The sequence below is a fragment of the Agrilus planipennis genome, unplaced genomic scaffold, assembly GCF_000699045.2.
Source record: "Agrilus planipennis isolate EAB-ADULT unplaced genomic scaffold, Apla_2.0 scaffold299, whole genome shotgun sequence".
Classification (NCBI taxonomy): domain Eukaryota; kingdom Metazoa; phylum Arthropoda; class Insecta; order Coleoptera; family Buprestidae; genus Agrilus; species Agrilus planipennis.
The window spans coordinates 244,282-258,587 of NW_020439049.1; the positions used below are offsets into that span (position 1 = coordinate 244,282).

Consider the following 14,306-nt stretch of genomic DNA (forward strand, 5'->3'; position numbering starts at 1 on the left):
TTTTTTTTTTCTAAAAATATATATAATTTAAATTTTTAGTATATCGTATGATGGTTTGAGTAAAGGTCATGTAGTTTGAAGAAGTTATGCTATCTTGTATCTTTTATAGAAACTCGGAGTTTACTATTAGTTGACCGAGATTATTATCGGCCAAGTAAGCCCGGACCTGGTAGCTAGGTAGTGTCATGAATCATGCATGGGCTTATTACATCGGATTTAATACTAATGGAATATCTACAGCGAGCGGAGGAAACTTGGAAAAGTGTTTTCTCTCGTGGACAGGGTCTCGACGATTTCAATTTTCTACGCTGGTGCCGCGGCGGGTTGGCTCGAGCCGACAGAATCTCTGTCGTTGAATTAAGTTGCTACCAGCACGGGAAACTCAGCTGGGAATTGCTCGATATTGCGGATAATGTTTCTAAACGACCGCCATATCATAAGACGTAAACTCCACACGTTGTCGTAAAAATACACCCTCCTTCTGCTTACAATGTTATAACATGGATATTAATGAATACTTTGTCAATGTAATAGCATAGATTTGACAAAGTGTACATACAATAAATTGACGGAAAGCTATTTACTACTATACCTAGTCACACACAATTCGGTTTCATCTTTTCTTTTAAATGTAAAACGATTCTTTGATTTATTATTGAAAAAGTTTCATCAATATGTAAAATTGTAGTGTGAAAATTAAATATTAGGAACAGTAAGAGTCACTTAGTTTGATAATTTCTAATTTAATTCAATAAATTGAGACTGTTTAAAGTTCTTTTGGATTCAATTTCTCTTTTATTGCAAAACATGCTAAACTAACATGACTAATAAATAATTTTTGCTATAGGTCTACCTCTACTCCTCTTTATTACTGTTTCTGCCTCTAATATGTCTCTGACTAGACTTTCATGCTTGAGAAGGTGTTCTACCAACCTATTTCGCCTATGTTTTATTGACTTTCATAAAGTCCTATGTTCTCCTATTTATTCTAATTTCTTTTTCATTTATAACCTTCTCTTTTCACGGTATCCTCATCATTCGCCTGCAACACCACATTTCAAACACTTCTAACCTTTTTTTTCCGCCGCACTTACTGTCCATGTTTGGCACCCGTACAGCGCCGTACTTCAAACATATGGTACATCTTTAACAATCTTTTTCGAATTTCTAAATTAACCGTTCGCGAGCATCTTTTTATTGAAGGCGCCTCGACCCTGTAAAAACTAAAAAAAACTTTTGGGTGTTTCATTCCCACCAGTCAGTAATGCTGATGAGCGGGCAGTCCCTCTGGACTACGCCGGAAGGTAGGGCGGAAGGCCCTCTTCAGCCTGCTTTCAGGAATCGTGGGAATGGGTGGGTGGTGATTCGGGTGGGAAAGATGAAACGGACGAAATGAAGACAGAAGAGAATGAAAGATTTATCGGTGGAATATTACTGCCTAAGTGATCCAAGGAAACCACAGAAAAACTTGGACCAAGGCAGACGGACCCGGAATCGAACCGACGTCCTCCCGAATGCTAAGCAACAGTCTAAACCTCTAGGCTAGCGATGTCCAACTTATAGCCCGCGGTTCATATTTTCTTCACCAAACATTTCGGGGGTCAAGATAATTTATAAATGTAGTAAGTTTATGATAATTAAAAAAATATTTTATTTATACTAAAGATAAATAAAACTCTAAAATATTCGTAGTTTATTAATGACATTGTGGCCGTAATTGTTTAGCAACAAATAATTTGGCGGGCCGCCAGTTGGACAGCCCTGCTCTAGGCCATGCCGCTAGGTTCTCGATCCTGCGCTATCCTCTGCTTTATATCCCTACTACTTCTTCCGTCCTGACTTATCTGACTTCCTAGATACCTAAAATTAACCACTTCTTCTAATTTTTCCCTACTTTTTCTTCCCTTGTATATCAGTAGTAAAGTAAAAAGTAGCGAGTAGTAGTAATGGAACATAAAAGCAATGAATTCATTTCAATAAAAAACGAAAATTGTTTGTAAAATTGTATGTATGTATGTTTATTTTGAATGTTTGACTATATTTGATAAAGGACCTGAAAAATTCGTGTGACCATTTCGATGTTAAAGTTCATGTTTAAAGAAATATACAAAATTCATTAAACCCCTGGCGCATTTCATACTAAAATATTGAATGGATTTTGTTGACGCAAGTAGGTAGGTACGTAACTAACAGCGTGTACTTAGCCCGTTTTCGAAAAATCTACAGTTGGATTCCTCCTTTAAAGCGGTCGGTGGTTGAAAGTTGAAAAGTGGTAGTAGAGTACTTGTTAGCATAGAAAGCGTAAGTCGTTAACATATATACATATACAAGAAAATTTATTCATTCAAAGTACGCCTCGATGGCCATCTCTTGAAGGGTACGTCGCGTCGCCTATAATGCAAATAATGTTACCTCCCACCGTCAAACTTTAAGAAAGCAAAGGACAAGAATTTTCACTTAAAATATAATCCTGAATAAAATATATCTACCTACCGAGCCACCTAATACATACAAGCTCGTATTTTGATTTAAAGCAGCGTTTTGTAATATTTTCCCCCGTGTCTCATAAATTTTGATATTTACAGAATTAATAATTACTTTCAGTAAACAGGCAGAATATTTCATTTTCCACCAACAAAATTTATCATTTTCCTTCTTTAACAATTAAAAATTTTTGTTTCGTTAGTCACTTTTTTATTGCTATTTTCATTGGTAAATAACTTACAATTAGGTAAAACAGGTGTAGTATTACCGTGTTTCTTACTTAACCAAAGAAGTTCTGCCATGCTTCAGAATCTTTAGGATTAGAAGGCAAATGCTTTCTCAATTACTCTGTAAAAACTATACAAAGTAAGCGCTTGTACAAAATAGGTTTAATATAAAAATAAAGACTTCTAATTTAATAAAAAATTCATTTCAGCAAGTAGATATCCATATATTTAAATGGACCTTGTTGGAACATACGTAATCCTAAAATGTAGCATCGTACTACAGGTGGCGTTTACCGCGCCATTTGTGGTATTTTCTAAAACGCGCTGTTAAGACAGCAGGTAAAAGTTGGTCTGTATTCTGTCGCAGCTGCCTGCGGCGCGCCGATGGGATCCATAAAGATCGAAATCGCGATCCGCGTCTGGCAGTTTCGACAGAATACAGACCACTTCGAATCATTTTATTCTAATTTAATCTACAAAAGGTCATTTTCTAAACATGCTGTGCTTTCAAAGACCAATTTTGATTTGATATCTCAAACGTGCTTTGACCCTTTGACCCACCACCACCTAAAATTGGCCTCTAAATGTACCTAAACTGTTTACTGAAGTAAATGAATTAAAACCTTCATATTCCCAACTAGTGGGATAGAGCCAAGTTCCTAAACTGCCCTCTCTATCTAGCTCGTAGAGAGGAAAGCAACATACATAAGTACATATATTATCATCACCACGTCCATATTGTACCTATGTTTCTAACGTAAGTATATTTTTGTAAAATTATTCATGTAGCTATCTCGTCTGGTATAAAAACATTCTACAACTATCTAACTATTAAAACTTTTAATCAAAAGATGAAATTAATTAACGATCCTACTTTCGATATTCATGATGTTATCGTTTATTAGGAACCTTTAATTAAAAATTAAAATTATCACTGACTTTTTGGCATGTTCAACGTGTTTTAAATGTCAATATTCGGTTATGTATGCACCTTGGACTTTTGATTATGTTATTACGTTAGATTATGATAAAAGAGGGTGGACCATTATTGAAATATATGATCTGATATGCAGTACACTAGAGCGGTTAGGTTATGGAAGGTAAAGGCTTCTTGGGCCATGGGTTTAGGTTAAGTGAGAGAGATTTTCCTGATTGGCATGATATGGAACATAATACTGTTAATGATGGTACCCGTAACCGTCTATATTTGGACGGGTTTAGCAGACCTAGAAGACACATTTCAATTATCGTAAGAGGCAGGGACGCAACAACGTTACAATGACTAAAAAAAAGATCATCAATACATAATATTGCAACAAAATCGAAAAAAAAAATGAGTTCAGCTGAGTTGACTTCGGTTTATAATACTATAAATGACTAAAAAAAATCATTTCGACCAGCTTGAACTTTTGAACCGAACTTTTCAGTCCGGTTATTACCTGAATCGACTGAAATTGACTTTGTGCCCAACCCAAATCAAGTGGGTGCCCGGGCACCCGCGGACCACCCTTGTTGCGCCCTTAGAGAGAGGAGTTGATTTTACGTAATTGCAGTCATTTAATCCATTTATGTGATCGCTATCAATTACAATTCCACTTTCTGTATACGTTAAAAATGTCTAATAATATGATTTTGCAAAAGAAAGCCTGTTTTTATATGAAACGGATACAGCAGTTTTTAGTGTTTCTATAGGTACCTAATAGACTAGTTACGTATACGTATCGCTCTTGTTCTACATTGATTTTTATTCAAAACAAGTTGTAAAGGTTGTTCTCTAGTCAGTCCTGTATTATTTGAATAAATGAATTTTGAAAACTACTTAAGATTCATGAATTTTTAGTAGTTATACTATCAGTAGGTAGTTATACTAACGTAACTAACCACAAATTCCCGTACAAATTGAAAATCTACTCCAACCGTTACAACGATGAAAAGGATTTAAGTACCAGACTGTACGGTGAAATATTAAAAATTTTAATGATATCAAGGTATAGTCAGGATATCGCCATCTGATAATGTATTCTGGTACGAGCACGAGCGTGTTTGTGTGCGATCGGGCATACGTGTGTGTGAGCGGCTTATCGATTCGCCGACTAGCCGCGGGCGCCTTTCTTTATGTGCGCCGTATCTGTAAACGTGTGTGTCGTACCTGCGTTCCGGGAAAGCTAATAAACAGTTCAAAGAAAACGAAACTTTTCCGGACGGCTCGAGAAAGTTCCAGAAAGGACCCAAAAGAGTATATAAAGTAAGAGACGATCGCCGAGGGAGAGTAGAAATAAATTGACCGTTGTAGAAGTGAAAGAGTAGAAATAAATTGACCGTTGCAGAAGTGAATCAAGAAATAAATTGACCGTTGCAGAAGTGAATCAAGAAATAAATTGATAGTGATAGAAGTGAAATAAATAGAACAGTGAATAGTAACAGTAGTGTAAATAAATAGAATAATTACCTAAGTTTAGTTATAATTCAGTAGTGTTTTTAAGTTCAATAATAATTAGTGTAAATAAATTGTTTTCTTCTTAAAAGTTAATTTGTTAGACCCACGAACATTACACTGTAATATTTCAAAAAGTTTGACGAAAGCCTTAACAAACTTATCTACGTTTTGAAACAGTGCAGTTAGCAGCAAATATCAGTAACAACTTCTGTTTGGTCGATGGTTCATTGGGGCTGCCTGTGGTGTACTGATGAGACCAACTAAGGCCGGATAGTTTCGATAAATATTTTTTGATAAGTCTTTCGATATTTACCACTGGTTAACATGTTATATCGCTTTCATAGCATTTGTAGCCCTGGTAAAATTCTGATGTAAACGAATCAAATCGAAAAAACAGAATAGTTAAATAAAAATTAATAAGAAAAAAGTTATTATTCCACTGTACTTTAGAGTGCTAGTCCAACTCGCATTTGTTAGAATTTTTTGAGTCTTGATTAATCCATTCAAACCTTCCATTTGCCTTTACCGATCCGTTATTTGAGGGATATATTCATGTTTTGTCATAACTTATGGTTCTAACGGGAATTACTCGAATTAATTTTCCACGAGCCTTATAAATTAGCTCATTAATTTTGTCACCTGAAAACGGAAATGTAAAATGTACCTACATTCATAATTCTAAAAATAAATGATCTATCCACTTTCTAGATATAATGAAAGATGATTATTTCCATGTTTCCGATAATAATAATTAATGTAACGATTATCATCTTCTAAAATGTTACTGGTACGTATTCAAAGAATCCCAAGATTTATTGCACATGTGTGTAATTCGAGTCGATCTTTTGACTAATTCTTTTAGTTTGTTCGAACTTTTTTCGAAAACTACATCAAAATAAGTGAATCTCTTAAAAAAATGTACATGTTGGGCGCAAAACCCGAAGTGGTACAAAATTGGTACATCTAAATTATTTATTCCATTATTAGAGATCGTTTAAATAGTGGAATCAATAACATTAATAATAATCGAGTAGTCGATTCCAGTATCACGAAAAAGGGCGGTGAGGCGGCTTGCGTTAATCACCCTGTGATAGTTTCTACGCTCCCCAGTTACACAATATTATTGTTATATCAGTAAATTATTTATTAATTATAGTGCAGTTATTGTTTAAGTAAATAATCTATTTTTATCCATTGGTTAACATGAAATTGGTAAACGAATTATTGGTTAAGGTATTCAAAATTATATAAATTCGCCTATAATATTTGATTAAAGCAATTACATTTCTAAATATATCTATAAAAAGTTCCTTCCTACATAACAATAGTCGTTTCCCTTCTTTGACCCCAGTAAATGCATGATATACGTATAAACGTTAACAAGTTAATTTCTCATGAAACGTTTTGGGGATCGATTGTGCTCCAAGTAATTTTTAACAAAAGTCATTAATTTAATATCAAACAAGTGTACTTACTGTAATTCCTCCCACGCCAAAGACGTAGAGAAGTTGAGTCATGAAAAGGGCCGCAAGGAGGTTCATTAAAGCTGTTCCGGAAAGGTTGCGGAGGTCGGAGAACAAGCTGGAAGAGTAAAACTTTGTTTAATACATTATTACTTAACTGCACAATCCAGATTTGCGAATAAGTTACTAATATATCATTTTTAATTAGTTATTAAATTTATTGCACCCCAAGTAAAATAAAACCATTGCATAATTACGTTTACGTCATCAACATAGTTCGTACGAACCAGTTCAAGAAGTAATGACAAAAGCACATTAAATAAGTTACTTGTAGTACAGAAAGTATGAAAGTAAACTGCGTCCAAGAACAGTTGATAACATTGTTTTAAATGGAGTCAAATTCGGTAAACGTAAGTTATTACTAACTTTGCCTGTCCTGTGATCGAATGCCGCAGGTAATCGGTATCATTGATTTATCTCAAAGCCGACAGTTGCGAGTCATAAATTATACAACGAGCAAGACTGGTATGACAATAGGAATTTGCCGAGAGTTTTAGGAATAATCAGGAGTAGTCCATGCTCCGCATAAATAAGTAAGGGAGTGTTATTTCAATTACTTTTCTTCGGAAAATCAGAAATATGAAAGGCAGGCATTTATTACAAAATGAGTTCCTATGTTCAAAAGGCCTACCATCAGTAAAATCTACAAACCGGAAAACGAAGAAGAAAAATCTCGGATTTTGAGTGTAAAATCTGGTCATGTATTAGACATTTCACAACCTCAGACCTTTATTTAAACAGAATCCGTTTTTTACGACTAATTTTGCAGTGAGAGGCATTGTTTTAGTTCTTCAAAACCATTAAATATAATTCGATTATCATAACAAATTATAGTCATTTAAACAAACACAAAACCCCGGACAGTACACAGAACCCCGCCTGGACGCTCTCGAAACTAGAACAAAACCGGGGAAACCCGGACGGTTGGCAGCCCTATGTTTAAACATGACCGTTGTCAAATACGACATCAAACATGTAACAGTAACGGGGTAGTAACAATTGAAAAAGAAACTTGTTCGTCTACCGCTAGTTGTAGGTATGCTGTAGGGGATGAACAACAAGAATCTTTGTTTGTAATGGTCCAACTTATACGCGTCGCATCGGTTCACTTACAATGACGAAATTTTAGTTTTCATTGGTTTTGCATAAAGATATGGACAAGTACCTATGTATGTGTTTAGGCATTTACGTATTTACTTATTTCGCATTATCAGACAGACACACTTCTCCACCTATGAGTGACTGTATATCGATTACCAACGCTGTATATTTAGATTAACTGATGCTTGGCAGAGGTGTAAACAGGAACAAATTAATATATACCGAAATGCCTTCCATCTATTCGGATAATCTGATTGAAAAGGAGGATTATGAGTCTAGCGGGAGAACGAAATTACAGGTTGCTGCATGTACGCCTAACATAATAAGAGCTTTAATCAGAACATCAATACGGGGTCGGCGAAATATTAGATACCTAGTATAGAAGTAAATAACATATTTAACTAAAATATAGGGCGCTTTTTGAGAACACTTTTGAACAATAAACTGATCATTTGGGATTAAGATAAGAAAGTGTATGTGTTGTTACACATAAAAGAGAGAATGAAAGAGCACAAGAAGCAAGAAAGATTGTAAAATATTTAGATAGTTATTCTGATCAAAGACATGCCTACCAGGTTTGACGACTTTGATACTCTTTCTCTGGCTCGATCGCTGAAAAGCTAATGAGTTCAAGAGGACGTTACATACTGTCTCTAGTGATTGTTGCTATGGCAGACGGAACTCGTTGTACCCCTCGTTTACTTTCATGAAAAATAGTGAGACGCGTGGTGGAAATCACTCTTTAACATTTACCGCGTTTAAGGAAACATTGTAAAACATCCAACAGGTAGAAAAAAACTTTTGGGTGTTTCATTCCCACCAGCCACTAAAGATGGTGGGCGGGCAGTCTCTCCAGACTATGCTGGAAGGTAGGGCGGAAGGCCCTCTTCAGCCTCCTTTCAGGAATTGTGGGAATGGATGGGTGGTGGTTCGGGTGAGAAAGATAAGACGGACGAAATGAAGACAGAAAATAATGAAAGATTATCTGTGAAATATTACTGCCCCAGCATTTGCCTAAGTGATCCAAGGAAACCACAGAAAAACCTGGATCAAGGCAAACGGACCCGAAATCGAACCGGCGTCCTCCCGAATGCTAAGCAATGGTCTAAACCTCTCGGTTAATTACCCGAGATAAAAGTGTTCAGTCTCTCAGAGTCTCTGCAAGCGGGTCTCTAATCGAGTCTCTCTGGTGTCGTTGATAGAGACTGTCGAGAGACTGTCAAAAAAACTGTTTAGTGTCCCTAAACGAGGGACTTGAGTAGCTCATAGAGAAATCCCCATTTCGTATCCAGTCTCTGAACGAGAGACTAGAATCTCTCAATAAGTGGTGTCTCGATAGACGTGGTTAAAATTTTCTAAGTTCAATATATTTCAGAGATCCCAGTCTTTCTACGAGAGACTCGAGTCTCTCAATTTTTCACTTTTATTCATTCAGTCTCTCTATGAGAGACTCGAATCTCTGAATTAACAATTTTATCGTTCCAGTCTCTCATACAGAGACTGTGAGGGATCTATGAAAACACCTAGGCAATAATTGAGAGTCTGTGAAAGACTGTGAGAGACGCTCTCAGAGACACTGAAAGGCTCTGCATGATTCTGAGAGACTGAAAATTTTTGTCTAGGGTAACTAATCTTCTTCTACCTTATTAGAATGTTATCTTCAAGAATAGAGTAGTAAGTACCTACCTAAACTTTTTTTGAACATCCTGTATATTAAACACTTTGTAGCAATACCTGTTTTATTATAAAACGTTTGGAAATAATATGGACATTCTTATTACATGAAAAAATCATGAGAAAATCTATATGTACAGGATTTTATTTCGGTGATACAGGAATAAAGTTTTGCCAGATTTCACGAGATAATCCCTGATTAAGGTGTTATGCCAACCGATATTACTCACTCTCAACCACATGCGTAGTATGCGGCTTCACTAAATTCGAGAAGGGCAAAATATTGGGGTTTAGGTAGGTATATTATCATGAATAAAACATTTCCAAAAGTGAACGTAGAACGCATTAGGGTAAAATATTAGAGAATGCCATTTATAATGCCTACAATTTCTCAAAAGAGAACGTTGTTAATAAATGTAATGTAACAGATTTAGCTAAATTACCGATGACATTCAGGTATAGTTAGTCCAAAATATCATAAGCCTTCAAATGCGCGAGAGGCTGACCTTATTGAATTAGAAAACAGCTCTATATAAACTGCAAAACCTAGAAATATAGAAATCATTGGGGGAGGGGTAAAAATTTGAATAGTGTTGGATAAAAATATCGATAGTTATTGGATATTTATCGATATATCGATAACAATAATACCAAGTGATAACTATCTATATATCTATAACTCGATATATATTGATAATTGTCTATAGTTATCGGTATATAGATGTATTCGATAATTATCGATAGTTATCAATGGTTGTATATATCGATAACTATTTGTTGTAAAAAAGAAAAATTCCTATATATGTGAGAAATAGAAAGTTGCAAAATGGCACCTGTAAATATTAATATTAAGGTTCATATTTTAGCAGGATCTATCTAGGGATATTCTATCGTTTTTCTGATGTTCAAATATTGCTAATGTTGAATTTATTTATTAAAAAGTACCTACTGACTCCGCGACTCTTTTTTCGCATTTATCTTTAAAGAATTATTATTTAAATGTCATCAAATTAGACGCTTTTAAAACTGGAGATTTATATATTACCTACTCATTCTTTTAATAAAGTTGGTACGAAATTAGTTTTCTTGTCCTGCAGGTACGATTAGCTACCCACTATCCAGAATAAAAATACGAACGCGAGCTTTATTAGAATTAGCGGTTTTGCGCGTTGGATTTGGATATATTATGCTTACCTGCCTAATATTCCGTTTGCGAAAGAGTGAGCCTTGACAAATTGTATAGGCTATAGTCAATCACAGTGTTAACCCAGTGCAATATTCGAATTAACCCTTCCTGGATATGCTGGTCGGTGTTCTGTTCGCACGCCGTTCTTACTGATATAAAAAGATAAGTACTGTTCATTTCAAGAAGCTAGAGATATGCCCTTTCCCTTTATTAGGATGCGCCGTAGCATAATTTCAAATTCAATCATATGTCTGCGGAGCTCATTTCTCCACCGATTATCGAGAGAGAATTAGACGAAAGTGTACAGTACCATTTGAAAAATTATTTAAACTGCCTCGTTAAAATTTAAGAATATGCTTTATTTAAAAGCATATTTAACCAAAAATAATAACAAGTGAATTAAGTTAACCTTCTACACACCTATAAAACTTTTGCTTTGTTTTCTATTGTTAATTTATATACATTTTTGTTTTAAGAAATTGCTAAACATTTTCGTCTAGTACTGTACAGTTCTAGCCGATCTCCTAAGACCGCCCATCGAGAGCTCTGCTCGTTCTAGCTTGTTCCAACTATTTCTGTCTTGCTCACGCCTAGTGTGTATTCTTTCTATCTTCGCGCAGCTTTCTTGAAGGTCACAATTCTAACCAATTGAAATGGGCTGTATACTATAACTTGTTACCAAGATCTGCATTTTCGCATACGGAATATGTATGTATAAATCGTGGGAGTTATCTTCGTAGTCCGCTGAGTGCTATCCATCCATTTTGAAACGTCTTTTAACTTCATGACAGCGCCCACATTATAACAAAGTTACACGGCGACCGCCACCACTCTTGTCATCGCGACGCGACCCTACCTATTTATATGGAGCTTTTCGCTAAACTTTATGAGACTCATCGTCACTGTATTATTATAAATTAGAGAAACAAATTGCTGGTGGATTTTTTACTGTTGGAGTGAAGATAATACGAATAATATTTCAACCCCGATTTGGGTAACAAGGTTACTTATAGCGTGGATAAATGAGCACATACAAAGAATAACAAATGAAAATAAATGAGGTAGTAACCTTTTGCAAGCGATTATTTAAAGAATACTTAAATATCATATTGCTAAGAAGCTCTTTTGTTTTTAATAGCTTTGCCTTTTATAAAAATAAAATTTTTGTTTGTGGTCAGATTTAGTTCAAACTTGATCTTAGATCTAATTCGATAGGTATAATTTTTGGAATTTTATTAAAACATTCAATCTCCGAAGGGGTCTTTATAGAATATCAAGTAAAACTTGTTTAGTATACGAGGGATTTTTCCGAAGTTCTGGGAATTTAGCTATCATTTTTATTATTTTGTTAATTTTCGTCATTATTACAATGTAGTTTTTCAAAATAATCTCCATTTAACTGAATACATTTTTCCCAACGATAAACTAATTTTTTTAAGCCGTTCTCAATTCACCTACTTATAGCACGTTTTACGCCAGTTAAACTTGCAAATTGAACACCCCGTAAGGATTTTTTTAAAACCTGTGAAGAAATGGTAATCGATCCAATTTTGGATTCTGCAGATTCACCAAATACTCCTTGCAGACGCTGAATAATTTCTGATGTTTTTACACCTTCTTTCCACAAAAAGAAAATTATTGCTCTTTGAGATTTTGCTGCGTGTTCCATCATGGTTACAAAAACAGTGCTATGAAAATGCGTTTATATCAGTCGTACATCTAAATCAGACTGAAAAATATTGCAGTAGATAGTTATATAAACATGTCAAGACTTGTCTGTCACCAATTACATTGTCTATAAGTTCTACGTAATTTAATTATAGCGCAATTTCCAGAATTTTAGAAATATCCCTCGTATTTTATCTGTGATATACCTACATTACATTTACATGAAGCCTACCAAAACTATGTATTCCCTTTTTGATGAGAAACTACAGGAGATACTGTTCGAAGTTGCCGGGAAGTTTTGTAGGTACCACACAAATAAGCAGGATACGTAGCTGACAGAGAGAGAAAGGAAGTGAGGTTTAAGAGATAAGGTATAATCTTCAAAGGCATTCGTAATCTGATCACGAAAGCTTTATAAGTTAAGTGGTTGTTGGCCATCGTAAATGTATGGTAGAAACATCTTCTGCGCAACCACAAGCTTTTGTCCCTAGGTCGAAGCTCGCAACCCCGAAATATTCTATGAAGCGTGTTTAATGAAGTTTAACTACATATAGTAAACAAATTGCTTTTACCAACCACAGATAACCCTTGTATTAATTATTATTTAATAATAGAGATCACGATAATTTGAAAAGTAATATAATTAGATAATTTACGTGCTACCATTCGTTGAGTANCTGATCACGAAAGCTTTATAAGTTAAGTGGTTGTTGGCCATCGTAAATGTATGGTAGAAACATCTTCTGCGCAACCACAAGCTTTTGTCCCTAGGTCGAAGTTTGGAACCCCGAAATATTCTATGAAGCGTGTTTAATGAAGTTTAACTACATATAGTAAACAAATTGCTTTTACCAACCACAGATAACCCTTGTATTAATTATTATTTAATAATAGAGATCACGATAATTTGAAAAGTAATATAATTAGATAATTTACGTGCTACCATTCGTTGAGTACAATAACATGAAAGCAATGCTACAGCTTTGGCGGTCTATGACAGCCTAAAGTTTAAATCATCTCGAGTTGATAAAAAAATTTCCTAAATCGCATTTATATTAGGTACATCAACTTTTACTGTCTAATTTAAATTGAAACGCTGTAGCTTGCTCCTCGGTTATAATTTTTCTCCGCCGAAAGAACTATTAGCGGAAGATCAATTTGGATTTAGAATAAATACAGGAACGCGGGAGGTCATTCTAGCTTTACGAGTAACAATAGAGAAAACGATAGAGAAAGGAAAGAGCGCATACATAGGATTTGTAGATTTAGAAAAAGATTTTGATAATGCTAAATGGGTCAAGATGTTAAATATACTTAAAAATGTAGGGATGAGTTATACAGATAGAAGACTTAGTATGTATAAAGAGCAACAGATAGTTATAGAGCTGGGTCTGCAACGTAGAGAAGTAGATATTAGGAAGGGAGTCAGACAGGGATGCACACTGTCACCGTTACTTTTTAATCTATACATTAAAGATGCGATCAACATATGAAAGACAGTACTACTGTAGGGATAAATATACAGGTGCAAAAGATTGGTATGCTTAGATTTGCAGATGATACAGCATTATTAGAATCTAACTAGGAAGAGTTAGAGATAGCTTTAAATAAAATGGAAGAGGTGTTGACAAAACAGTATTGCATGAAAATGAACAAAAGTAAAACAAAAATAGTGATTTGCAAGGGAGGAAAAAGTAGAGAAAGAGCGAATATAAAGATAGGAGACGAAAAATTAGAAGAAGTGACTGATATTAGGTATCTTAGGAAGTAAGGATATAAAGCAGAGGATAGCGCAGGGTCGTGTCCCTTTCAATAAAAAGAAGTCACTTCTATGTTCGCGAACAGTTAATTTAGAAATTCGAAAAAGATTGCTAAAGGTGTATAACAGGCGAGCTGAAAAGTTCGTAGACTGACCCATATATGGCTCTACTAGTATCAAATCCATATGATTTTTAGTTAGCCCTAACCTTCAAAAGACACGTGTATAAATTTGACAGCTGTTGCAC

At 35.0% G+C, this 14,306-nt stretch overlaps 1 protein-coding gene across 1 annotated transcript in view; it reads right to left on the minus strand.

Moving 5' to 3' along the window:
• Nucleotides 1-14,306, minus strand: part of LOC108740815 (vasoactive intestinal polypeptide receptor 1-like) — a 48,839-nt gene that overhangs the window by 29,218 nt on the left and 5,315 nt on the right. The window contains exon 2 of the mRNA XM_025976941.1: nt 6,624-6,729. Coding sequence (XP_025832726.1) covers nt 6,624-6,729 — 106 coding nt within the window. The remainder of the gene's footprint in view (nt 1-6,623; nt 6,730-14,306) is intronic.